Genomic DNA, 13023 nt, shown 5'->3' on the forward strand with positions numbered 1-13023 from the left:
GTCTGAAAATGACAAAGTAGGGCAATGAGACTGATTGGGTTTGTAAGGTGGTTAGGAAGTAGGGCCCTCACTCCCTCACACTGGCGTGAGGGTTCCTGCATGTGGGATGAGGTTGGCATGGTTTAGAGTTTGAACTTCCTACTGGTACCAGAAGTGGAAGGGAATACCTGGACTTTTTTTTATCAGCTTGCCCAGATGAGAGGCAGAAGAGGAAACAAGTGGAGGTGGGGGTTGGGGGGTGTGGAAGTGAGGCTTAAAGGTTTTCAGCAAACATACAAAAATGGAGTCAGACTCTTAATCACAAATGCTTTAAAAATTATACTTGTCAATATTTTAGGAAAATGTTCAGCTTTTTATTTACATGACTGTATATGTGTATGTCTTTTAGTTAGAACAATTTAAATGTCTAGTTTTTTATGATACTTAAGTGCTAATACTACAAACTATATACAAAGTCATATATGCAATGTATCATGCATGATCAAATATTCAAACTTACTCAAAGCTTTGGGAAATATCTATTTCCAAAAATAAGCAAAAATTAAAGAACCAACACAGTCAGATAGCTTCTATATAATCAATATTGCTAGAATGTAAGCTCCAAAAATGGAGTGTCTCCTTTTTTTCACTATGGACTGAAAGCACCCAAAACTATGATAAACATTGCATACCCTATGAAAATAAAAGCTTGATCTAAATTGTTAAGAGAATGTATAAAAATGCCAAAATATGAATAAATTTACTAGCAGGGAAATGATTCTGTAAGGATTTCTAACTAATAATTCAAATACCTATTAAATCTGTAATGGTAATTTTTTTTACTACAGAAAACAATTTAACTTTTAATAAACCAATTTTCAGTTATCATTAATGTTGCAGGTTACCTGTGCATATTTACATCAAATTTCTATCAAAGTGAATAATAGTTGAGTAAATTTTGATGACATAAAAGTGAGCACATGGTATAGTTGTTAACACATGTGAAATTCATATTAGAATATGCTTCAGTGGCTTGAGATACTGGTAGAAAAAGAACACACTACAGTCTGTTACTTCATATTAAACTTTTTATTAAAATTGAGTCTTTACAACATTTTTAAAATGTCATGTCCCACAGACATATATTTAAGAAAAAAAAATTCCATATGCAATTATTGGCACGCAAACTTAACATAATGAAAACTAAGCTATATATATATATATATATATATATATATATATATTTCCAAATTTACGTTATTGACCTGGAATACCTGAGTTATCAAGTTGTTGGTTTTCCAGATAGTCTGAAACATTTTTAATCCATTCTATAGAGGACACAGCCCATCCAGAAAAAATAACTTTGGTTGACAGATGCTCTCTCTCAAACATCACTCAAATCCTCAGCAGGATTAAGATTTATCTTCAGAGGCTTCTTCAAAGTGGAGGTCAGTCTGTGATGTAAGGAAGGACTCCCATGTAGCAAGGCACTGAAAAATGGAAATGCACCATGATGAAATAACAAGGACTAATAAATACTGACATCTGTTCCTATAGCAGTCAGCCCTACTCCTCTCTTCCATCAGTATGCAAAAATCCTTGTCATTTTCTATACATTTTAATTCTTAATGAGGGGTATTATTGCTAAGTGAGAGGAAAACATATTAACTGCTAAAAGATCAGCATGGATTAGTTTGCTGAAATAATCTATTAACCCACTATCAGGAGAGAAGACAGAGGTCTAAGCTATAGAGAAAAAGACGGATGTTTGATTTGAGATAGCTGGCATCAAGCATCTAGACAGATGAGTAGTGATACAAGTACAACCTCAACCAGATTTGAACCGCTCTCCATCAAGTGTGAGCCATGTGAATTTGTCCAAGTGGTATAACTGTTTTTTTTTTTTAATTACATCACAATTCTTTCGACTTATTTTTTTTAACGCAATTTTATTGACATATGTTCACACAATACAATTAATCCAAAGAATACAATCAGTGGCTCATGGTATCACACAGTGGTGCATTCATCACCACAATCAATTTTAGAACATTTTCATTACTCCAAAAAACAAACCAGAAACCAGAAACCAAAACACCCAAAATATCCCAAACCCTTTATTCCCCCCCCATTACTGACCCCTAGCATTGATGTGGTACATTTGTTACTGCTGATGAAAGAATATTAAAGTATTATGTTTACTATAGTCTGTATTTTTCAAAAGGTGTATTTCTCCCCACAGACAACTCTAATATTGCCTCCTTGTAACTGACATATTTATTCGAAGTCATGAAAGAACTTTTTAATATTTGTACTGTTAATCACAGTCATCACCCACCACAAGGTTCACTGTGTTATACAGTCCCATGTTTTAACGAGTAGCTTTCCTTCTAGTGACATGCATGACTCTAAACTTCCCCTTTCAAACACAATCACATGCATAATTCAGTGCTGTTAATTACACTCACCATAATGTGCTACCATCACCTCTATTCATTTCCAAACATTTAAATTAAATCTAGTTAAACATTCTGCACATATCAAGCATCCACTCCTCATTCTCTAGCTTCATTCTGTCTCCTAGTAACCTATATTCTAGATTTTATATCTAGGAGTTTACATATTTTAATTAGTTCACATTAATGAGATCATACAGTATCCTTTTGTGTCTGACATTTCACTCAAATAATGTCCTCAAGGTTCATCCATGTTGCCATGCACTTCAGGACTTCATTCCTTCTTACTATTGAATAATTCTCCATTGTATGTATATAACACATTTTGCTTATCCATTCATTAGTTGATGGACACCTGGGTTTCTATCTTTTGGCAATTGTGACTAATGCCTCTATGAACATGGGTGTGCAAATGTCTGTCCACATCCGTTTTCAAATATTCTGGGTACATCCCCAGTGGTGGGAATGCCAGATTATATGGCAGCTCTATACTTAGCTTTCTGAAAAACCATCAAACTGTCTTCCACAGCAGCTGTACCATTTTACATTCCCACCAGCAGTAAATAAGTGTTCCTATTTCTCCACATCCTCTCCAACACTTGTAGTTTCCTATTTGTTTAATAGTGGCCATTTTAGTAGAAGTGAAATGATATCTCACTGTGGATTTCATTGGCACTTCCCCAATTGCTGGTGAAGATGAACATATTTTCATGTGCTTTTTAACCATGTGTATTTCCTTTTTGGAAAAAAAGGTCTATTCATGTCTTTTGCCCATTTTTTAATTGGGTTGTTTATCTTTTTATTGAGTTGTAGGATTTCTTTATATATTCTGGACATCAAACCCTCATTAGAAATGTGGTTTCCAAATATTTTCTCCCATTCAGTTGGCTGCCAATTCACCATTCTGCCAAAGTCCTTTGAAGAACAGAAGTATTCAATTTTGTTTTAAATTCAATTTTATTAAGATATACTCACAAACCATACAGTCATCCACGGTGTACAATCAGTTGTTCACAGTACCATTATATAGTGGTGCATTCATCACCAGAATCAATTTTTGAACATTTTCATTACCACATACACAAAAAGAGTAAGAATAAAATTTAAAGTAAAAAAGAAGACTCAAAATATCCCATACTCCCCATCCCTCCCTATTATTCATTTACTTTTTGTCCTCATTTTTCTATTCATCTGTCCATACACTGTATAAAGGGAGTGGGAGCCATAACATGGTCACATAGTGTAAGCTATATTATTATACAATCATCTTCAAGAATAAAGGCTGCTGGGGTTGCAGCTCAACAGTTTCAGGTATTTCCTTCTAGCTATTCCAATACACTAAAAACTAAAAAGGGTTATCAATACAATGCATAAGAATAACCTCCAGAATGATCTCTCAATGCTACTTGAAATTTCTCAGTCACTGAAACTGTGTTTCATTTCTCTTCCCCCTTTTGGTCCAAGAAGGCTTTCTCAATCCCATGATACCAGGGCCAAGCTCATCCCCATGACTCATGTCCCACCTTGCCGGGGAGATTTACACCCCTGGGAGTAATGTCCCACACGTAGCGGGGAGGGCAGTGAGTTTACCTGCAGAGTTAGCTTAGAGAGAGAGGCCATATCTGAGAAACAAAAGAGGTTCTCTGGGGGTGACTCTTAGGAACAATTTTAAGAAGGCTTAGCCTCTCCTTTGCAGTATCACATTTCATAAGGGCAAGCCCCAAGATCAAGGGCTCAGCCTTCTAAACTGGTAGCCCCCAAATGCTTGAGAGAATATCATTAATTCCCCAGATGGGGAAATTTAATATTTCCACATTTCTCTCCAGTCCCTCAAGCTGGCTTTGCAAATACATTTTTATTCTCTGCCCAAATTACTCTGGGATATATCAGGGCTTCACACTAACCTGTACAAACCAACCAGATTTTACTCCCTATTCAAAGTTCCATGTAATTACGTTAAGTAAACTGACCATACAAGTTAAATTATATAGTGTTACAAAATATATAGATTTTGCACCTAATAAGCATCCCTTCCTTTGGTCTCACACAGAAGTTGGAGTTTTAAAAACGCTGTCAGTATTGTCCTTTACCCCTTAGTCTGATTTACCTTAGTCCTAACCAAGTCCATTTCATTCATATCTCTAATTGAAGTCTTATCTCTTTTTTCAGACTCCTTAACATTTGCTGTATGGGGTAATGCTGACATTCATAGCTGCCAGAGTCTGGCTCTGAGTCTCAAGTGTCACACAGACACCCAAAGGTCCAGGGACCAACCAGGTTATACATGAACAGCTCAGTATCTCAGAATTTAGAAATAACCATTACAACTCAGGAATAGATGTAACTGCTGTAATAGCTTACAATCAAGGAACTTTTACTACAAGCTTTCCCCTGACAACCTATGCTCTCAGACTCAATTCTCAGAGTTTGCGCATTATAGTTAGTCCATATTAGTGAGGCATTATAATGTTTTTCTTTTCATTTCTGGATTATTTCACTCAACATCCTGTCCTCAATGCTCAATGTCCATTCACCTCACAACTTCACTCCTTGTAGCAGCTCAGTATTCCACTGTATGTATACACCACAGTTTGCCATTCTGTTCATTCATCAATGTACGCTTAGGCCACCTCCATCCACTGCAAATCATGAATACTGACACCATAAACCACCCTACTGTGCAAATGTCCATTTGTGTCCCTCTTTTCAATTCTTCAAAGAATATACCCAGTAACCAAGTTGCAGGACTATATGGCAACCCCATGCTTAGCTTCCTGTGGAACCACCACACTGCCCTCCAGATGGGCTGCCATATCTACTTCCTCACCAATGGTGATTAGGTACATTCCTTCCTCCATGTTTTCTCCAGCACTTGTATCCCTCTCTTTATTTTTCAGACAGTTTTATTCACATACCATATATTCCATCCTAGGTAAACTATCAATGGTTCCCTGTGTAATCAATGGTTACGCATTTACCACCAGTCTATACAAGGACATATCCATTACTTCCACAAGGAAAGAGGAAGAGGCGAAAAAAGTAAAAAGAAAAAAGAAAAAGAAAAAGAAGGCAACTAAAAGCAATGGAAGAAAAAATAAAATTAAAATAGCATACAATAAAAAAGTGAGACAACACCACCAATGCCAACAATCCCATAACACTCCCTTATATCCCCCTTTTATAGACAATTAGCTTTGGTATATTGCCCTTGTTACAAGTAATGGAAGCATATTACAATGTTAGAGAATGTTAATTACAGTCTCTAGTTCGCATTGATTGTATTTTTTCCCCACTACCACTCCATTTTTAACACCTTGCAAAATTGACATTCATTTGTTCTCCCTCATGTAAAACATATTGGTACAGTAATCACAATCATTGACCGCTCTAGGTTTCACTGTTATACAGTCCCAATCTTAATCTTCTGTCTTTCCTTGTGGTGTCCTACATGCCCCTAACCTTCCTCTTTCAACCATACTCACAGTCATCTTTGTTTAGAGTACTTACATTACTGGGTTTCCATCACTGAATATTGTACTGCAAACCTCTCACTCCTGTCTTTTCCTATCTGTCTGTAGTGCCCCCTTTAGTATTTCCCGTAAAGCAGGTATCTTCTTCACAAACTCTCTCAGTGTCTGTTTTTCCGAGAATATTTTAAACTCCCCCTCATTTTTGAAGGACAGTTTTGCCAGACACAGAGTTCTTGGTTAGCAGCTTTTTTCTTTCAGTATTTTAAATATATCATACAACTGCCTTTTCACTTCCATGGTTTTCACTGAGAAATCCACACATAGTTTTATCAAGCTTCCCTTGTATGTGATGGATCACTTTTCTCTTGCTGCTTTCAGAATTCTCTCTTTGTCTTTGACATTTGATAATCTGATTATTAAGTGTCTTGACATAGGTCTATTAGGATCTACTCTGTTTGGGGAATGCTGCACTTCTTGGATCTGTAATTTTATGTACTTTATAAGAATTCAGAAATTTTCAGTGACTATTTCCTCATTGTTTCTACCACTTTTCTCTTCTCTTTTCCTTCTGGGACACCCATGACACATATATTCATGTGCTTGTATGTTGTCATTCAATTCCCTAAGATGCTGTTCATATTTTTTCATTTTTTTCCCTATCTGTTCTTTTGTGTGTAGGATTTCAGATGTCCTGTCCTCCAGTTCAGGAATCTTTATAACAATTTATACAAAGAATTATACATCATTACCAAATGGAGTTTATGCCAGAAAAGCAAGATTGGATTAACATTCAAATATCAATAAATGTAATTCACTATATTAAACAAAAAAAGGATAACTATATAGTCATCTTGATGGAAAAAGCATTTCTCATATTCCAGTATCCATTACTGATAAAAATTCTCAGCAAACTGGAAGAGAACTTCCATAATCTGAGCAAGAACATCTACCAAAAAACCTACAGCTAACATCATACTTAATGATTAAAGACTGAACCATCAGGAACAAGACAAGGATGTCCACTCCCAAAACTTCTATTAAATATTGTACTGGAGGTTCTAGCCAGAGCAATAAGGCAAGTAAAAAGAAATTAAAGGCATCCAGTTCAGAAAGGAAGAAGTAAAACTGTCTCTATGCACAGAAAACATGATTGTCTAAAATCTGAAGGAATCTATAAAAAAAACTTTTAGAACTATAATAAGTGCATTCAGTAAGTTTGCAGGATGTAAGATCAATATAAAAAATTTGTTGTTTTTATATACTAGCAACAAACAGTTGGAAACTGAAATTGAAGACATTATCACTCACGATAGCATCAGGAATATTAAATATTTAGGACAAATCTGTCAAAGGGTGTGTGATGTACACTGAAACTATAAAACACTGCTGAGAGATTAAAGAAGACCTAAATAAAGAGAGAGAGATCCTTTCACTGGTTGGAAGACTCAATACTGTTAAAACATTGTACTGTTACTCCCTAAAGTAACCTGTAGATTCAACATAATTCCTATCAAAATTCCAACAGGCTGTTTTTATATAATTTGACAAGCTATTTCTAAAATTCACATGGAAACACAAAGGACCTAGAATAGCTGAAATGACTGAAAAGAAGAGCAAAGTTGGAGGTTTAACACTGCCCAATTTCAATTATTATTACAAGCTACAGTAATCAAGATAGCATGGAATAGGAGAGTCAGAAATAAACCCACACATATATGGGCAACTGATTTTTGCTAAAAGTGCAAAGACAATTCAGTGGAGAAAGGATCATCTTTCCCCTTTTGTATATGATATCCGTATAGAAAAAAAAAAAAAGGAATTTCAATCCATAATTCACAAAATATACAACATTAACCCAAAATAGATCACAGATTTAAATGTAAAACCTAAAATAATATTTCTAGAAGAGAATATAGGAAAAACTCTCTGGCATTTAGGTTAAGCAAAGATGTTTTATTAGCTATGACATCCAAAGTATGATTTAGAAAAGAAAAAAACAATCAACACACTGAACAGCATCCAAATTAAAAAAAAAAGAAATCATCCCTCAAAAGACACTTTAAAAAGAATAAGACAAACCATAAATTAGGAGAAAATATTTGTAAAGTTTATATCTGATAAAGCAATTGTATCCTGACTATAAAAAAAAAACTTTCCAAGCTCAACAGTAAGAAAAAAAAGGACAAAAGATTTAAAGAGCCACTTTACCAAAATAGATATATGGAAGGCAAATAAGTATATGGAAAGATGCTTAACAGTAATAGTCATCAAGTGAATGCAAATATAAATGCCAATGAATAACATTACATACCTCCTAAGAAGGCTCAAGTTAGAAAGACTGACCAAATACCTGTCAAAGAGGTTGAGGAACTGGAACTCTCATACACTGCTGCTAGGAGTATAAACTGATATAACCACTTTTGAAAACAATCTGGCAGTATCTCTAAAAGTTAAAGCCCCACCATATGATATAACCATTCTACTACATACAAAGATTGTACACAAATGTTCATAGCAACTTTATTTGTAATAGCTAAAAACTGAATAACCCACCAAAAATTGACTAGATAAATAAATTGTGGTATATCCACAAAATGGAATACTAGTCAGCCATATAGAGAATGGATTTTTGATATACTCAACTGCCTGGATAAATCTTAGTGAAAGAAGACAGACCAAAAAAAGTACATACCGTATGAGTCCATTTATTCAAAACTCTAGAAAATGCCAACTAACACCTAGTGACAGAAAGCAGAACAGTGGCTGTCTGGGGGTGGGAGATAGAGTAGTTGGAAGCATTTACAGAAGGTGTCAAGAAAACTTTTGGAGGTGATGGATGTGTTCTCTTGATTGTGGTTATGGTCTTACGAGTGTAGACATATATCAAATCTTATCATATTGTACCTTAAATATATGCAATTTTTTATATGGCAATGATACCTCAATAAAAAAGTTGTTTCTAAAAATCAATTCTTCAGAAAGAACAGAGGCTCAAATTCCAGTTTCTTCCATAATAGTTATGGGACCAAGAGAGATTATTTAACCCCTCTGAACTAGGGTTCCCATAAGAAAATGGAACTAATAATATTTCCCATTGTTTTGGTTTGCTAAAGCTTCTCTGAGGAAAGGTCAGTGGCATCCAGGGTTCCTCTGCCACATGGGAAGGTGCATAGCTGACTCTGCTGATCCTTTTCTCCTGGGTTTAGCTTCTGGTTTCAGTGGCTTTCTCCAAAATGTCTCTGGGCTTCTGTCTTAGCTTCGCTGGGCTCTCTCCAAAATGTCTCTTCCTTTTATCCTCTCATAGAGGACTCCAGCAAGGGGATTAAGACCCACCTTGAATGGGTGGGGTCACATCTCCATGGAAACAACCTAATCTAAGGATCCCACCCACAATAGGTCTGCCCCCACAAGATTGGATTAAAAGAACATAGGCTTTTCTGGGGTACATGACAGATCCAAACCAGCAGACACATATATAGAATTATAAAGAGTTTATCATGTGCCAACAATTTAGTAAGCAGGCATGCAATAAATATTAGCCATTATTTAAATATTTTATTGGTTTTCAATGCCAAAAGAGAAAAGGAAAAGATATTAAAACCACTTTAAAAATACTCAAAATCTCTTTCAACAAATTTGAATATAAAAAGAAAATATAAAAATATCAAAATATAAATAACTTTAAAAACACTATCCACAGTACTTATAAAACAAAGAAAACTACTAATTGGGTTGAAAGGGCTGATAGCCAGGGAGCAGAACCATACTTTCTATTTGGAGAGAGACCTCTGTTTCCCTTGCAAACCTTGTTTCTACTAGAGTTCTCCAGCCTCTTCTCTGCAAATCCTCATACAGTTACTATGTGTTAACCCTGTAGAGCAGCCCAAAGCAATTACTTCTTTGCAGAAATATCATTCTTTTTGATAACTCTGCTGAACCATCATTTAAAGAAATTTCTGAATGCCCTCAAAGTAAAATTCAAAATGAAATTCCTGGCAATGTGCTCTATTTAGAATTCCAATCAAATAAGTGATACAAATTGCACCAAAGATGGCATTAGTCCTCAAGTGAACAAACTTCTATTATTGTCATATTCTGCTTCAACTATCCTAGTTTAAAATGTCTAAGTAGGAATTTAATAGCTATCCATGTTGATTAATATTAATTAAAATTTTCATTTCTAAAATAAGTCCTAATAAGGACAGTGAAACGTGGTAAAAGAGATAAATTCATTTGTAAAATATTTCCTTACCATCTTCCATGCTAGAAGCAGAAAAAATATTTATGTATTGTGAGATACAGAACATTATACATTATGAAATGTAGAACATTAAAATTCAATAACACTAGAAATAATAACAACTGCCATATATTGAATACTTGGAAAGGCATTATATTGGTTGCTTTGTATATAATCTTCTTTAAACTTCACAATGACTTTCATGAATCTCATTTTACAGATGAAAAAGCTGAGGCTCAAAGAATTTAAGTACATTTTTGATATTACAAATCTAGTAAGTGGTATAGCCAGAATTTATTCAGCAAGAAATGGAGAATAACTAATCTCTTGAAAGAGCAGTAGAGAACATTTAATATGTTTTCCTGGGTTATCAGGATGAGATGCTGTGGTGGTTTGAAGCTATATGTACCCCAGAAAAACACGTTCTTAAATCTAATCCATCTCTGTGGGTGTGAACTCATTGTAAACAGGACCTTCTGATGAGGTAACTTCAGTAAAGGCATGGCCCAGGATGGGTCTTAATCCTCTTACTAGAGTCCTTTATAAGCAGAATGAATTCAAATTTGAGGGAGAGAAAGCCATGGAAGCAAGAGGTTGAAATCAGTGAAACCTGGAAGAAAAGGGAGAGACCAGCAGATGCCTTGCCATGTGGCAAGGAGCCAAGGATCCTCAGCAGCCAGTCTTCAGAAAGAAAGCATCATCTTGATGATGCCTTGATTTGGACATTTTTCCAGCTTCAAAACTGTGAGTGAATAAATTCCCATTGTTTAAGTCAACCCATTTCATGGTATTTGCTTTGAACAGCCTAGGAAATGAAAACAGATGCCTTTCTTTTACACCATTTAAGGCCAATTTTGGAAGATGAGGTAGGTAAGTATCAGGCTGATCAAAATTTAGGAAAAAGAATGTATGCAATTGAGTGTCTGGAAATTAATTCCCTACACATCTTTTAAAAATTCTTTATGTACTTCCAGAAGCACATATACCCTTTGAAGATGGATGAGTTAACAAATGCCTGGCATATGGGAATTGCTCAATAAATGCAGATGGCTATAGAGAAAGAATGTACTGAAATACTGATTCAAATATGCTGGTTATCATAAAAACTGTGTTTTTCAATCTGAATTCTAATAAACTGACATACTGGTTTCTATTACTGTCCAAACTTTGTTAATGTTAAGTTTTTCTCTAAAAGCCTGATTCCCACTCAGGTTTCTCACCAATCAGGTGTCTGGGCATGCAAAGCTGAGGACTGGAACTTGATTTTCACCTAGCAGACCTCTTCTGGAATTCCACAGCACACTTCTTACTAAATAAACGTTTTAACTGCCCACATTTCTCACTAAATATTTGATATTAACCTGATTTACTTGAGATCTTGCACATATCTCAAGTTAGTGTAGATAAATCTATTTAAAAACAATAAAAAATTATCTCCAAATAACTCTCCTTAATTTCTTCACTGTGTTTTGTTTCCTTTTAAGTAAGAGGAACTAAGTAAAAATTTAAGAAATGGATTGTTTATATCACATAGTTAAACAATTTAGTTCAATGAATACTGTGCCAAGGACTGTGAAAATTGGAAGGATATAAAGAATCATCAAAACAAAACAAAACAAAAATCTCAAAAGCTGTGTGAAACTTGCTTATAATTGTAAATTATACAAAAAAGGTGTTTCTACTTGTTATTTGGCTTCACATTGCTTTATATCAAGCAGTTAGTTTTTTTCCACTTTAAATCCTTACAATTAATGAAGCAAGTTAATATCGGTCAAAATTAGTGTGATGACTAAAAATACCCAGCATCACTGGTGGCCTAACCTTTAATCACACCAATCAGCTCATCCTAGTTTTAGATTCTCATATTGTCATGGGAGAATCAACAACAGGAATTCCACTTTTCATTTGAATAATAGTCATAATTTTCCATAGATATTATCTGAGGAAATCAATTATAATTTAAGAAAACTGTGATTCTTAAGAGTCTAGTACTGTACTTTTTCCAGTACCCCATGTGAAAGATGGTGAAGCCATAAAATGGCTTATTCTCACTGTCATAAAAGATTACCAAAAATTTGGTGTGTAAGCTATGAACCAGGATGTTGGGGAACCAAGAAGCAAGTTTATTACAAATTATCATTAATTAACAATTCAGTGCATGTTTTCCCCAAGGTGGCTTCAAAAAAGGTCAAAAACTGCAGCTTCTCTTTGAAGGACAGAAGTTTGAGAAGGACAGCCATGGTCGTCAGGAAGGTGAGCTAAAGTAGGAGGAAATGGACCCAACAGGAAAACAAAAGTCCTTTTACCGTCCCACCTAAATGCTCAAAACTTCAAATACACAGACACAGAACACTTAGAAAAGGAAGTTTTAATTCCAAAACTAACTCTCTGGTTTGAAAGTATATCTTCTGCTATTTCAGCAAAGGTGGAGACAACACTGGCCAACAGGAAAGATAAATGTCTTTCCAGTTCTTCTGAGTAGGGTAGTAATCCCACAAGCATATGCGACCTAGTTTTCTGAAGTGTAAATAGTGACAAAAATGGCATTTCATAGAAACAATATAGCTCCCAATGGAAGCTTCCAAATTTAAGAATCAATAGTTTCTCGAGCTCATGGGACATGAGGAGGAGGTTCTGTCTCACAGTGTGACTTCAGGCAAATCTCTTCACTTCTCTGGGCCTGTTTACCCATTCACAGAATAGAGGCTTAGACTATACGTGTTCTTTTAAGTTTCATCCCAGAAATAAAATTGAAGGGTTCCAGAGGCTAATCATGGCCAAAAAGAAGTTGCCAAATGAGATCACATACAATTTATAAATATGTCTTATTTTGTTTGGCTTGACACAGTGTGGAAATGCAGTGCATATAAAATTTTAC

At 35.1% G+C, this 13023-nt stretch overlaps 1 protein-coding gene across 1 annotated transcript in view; it reads right to left on the reverse strand.

Moving 5' to 3' along the window:
• Positions 1-1063: 1063 nt before the first annotated feature.
• Positions 1064-13023, reverse strand: part of SNX7 (sorting nexin 7) — a 101715-nt gene continuing 89755 nt past the window's right edge. Inside the window, exon 9 of the mRNA XM_037826566.1 lies at positions 1064-1469. Coding sequence (XP_037682494.1) covers positions 1392-1469 — 78 coding nt within the window. The 3' untranslated portion in view covers positions 1064-1391. The remainder of the gene's footprint in view (positions 1470-13023) is intronic.

Source organism: Choloepus didactylus, chromosome 2 (assembly GCF_015220235.1).
Source record: "Choloepus didactylus isolate mChoDid1 chromosome 2, mChoDid1.pri, whole genome shotgun sequence".
Taxonomy (NCBI): Eukaryota; Metazoa; Chordata; class Mammalia; order Pilosa; family Megalonychidae; genus Choloepus; species Choloepus didactylus.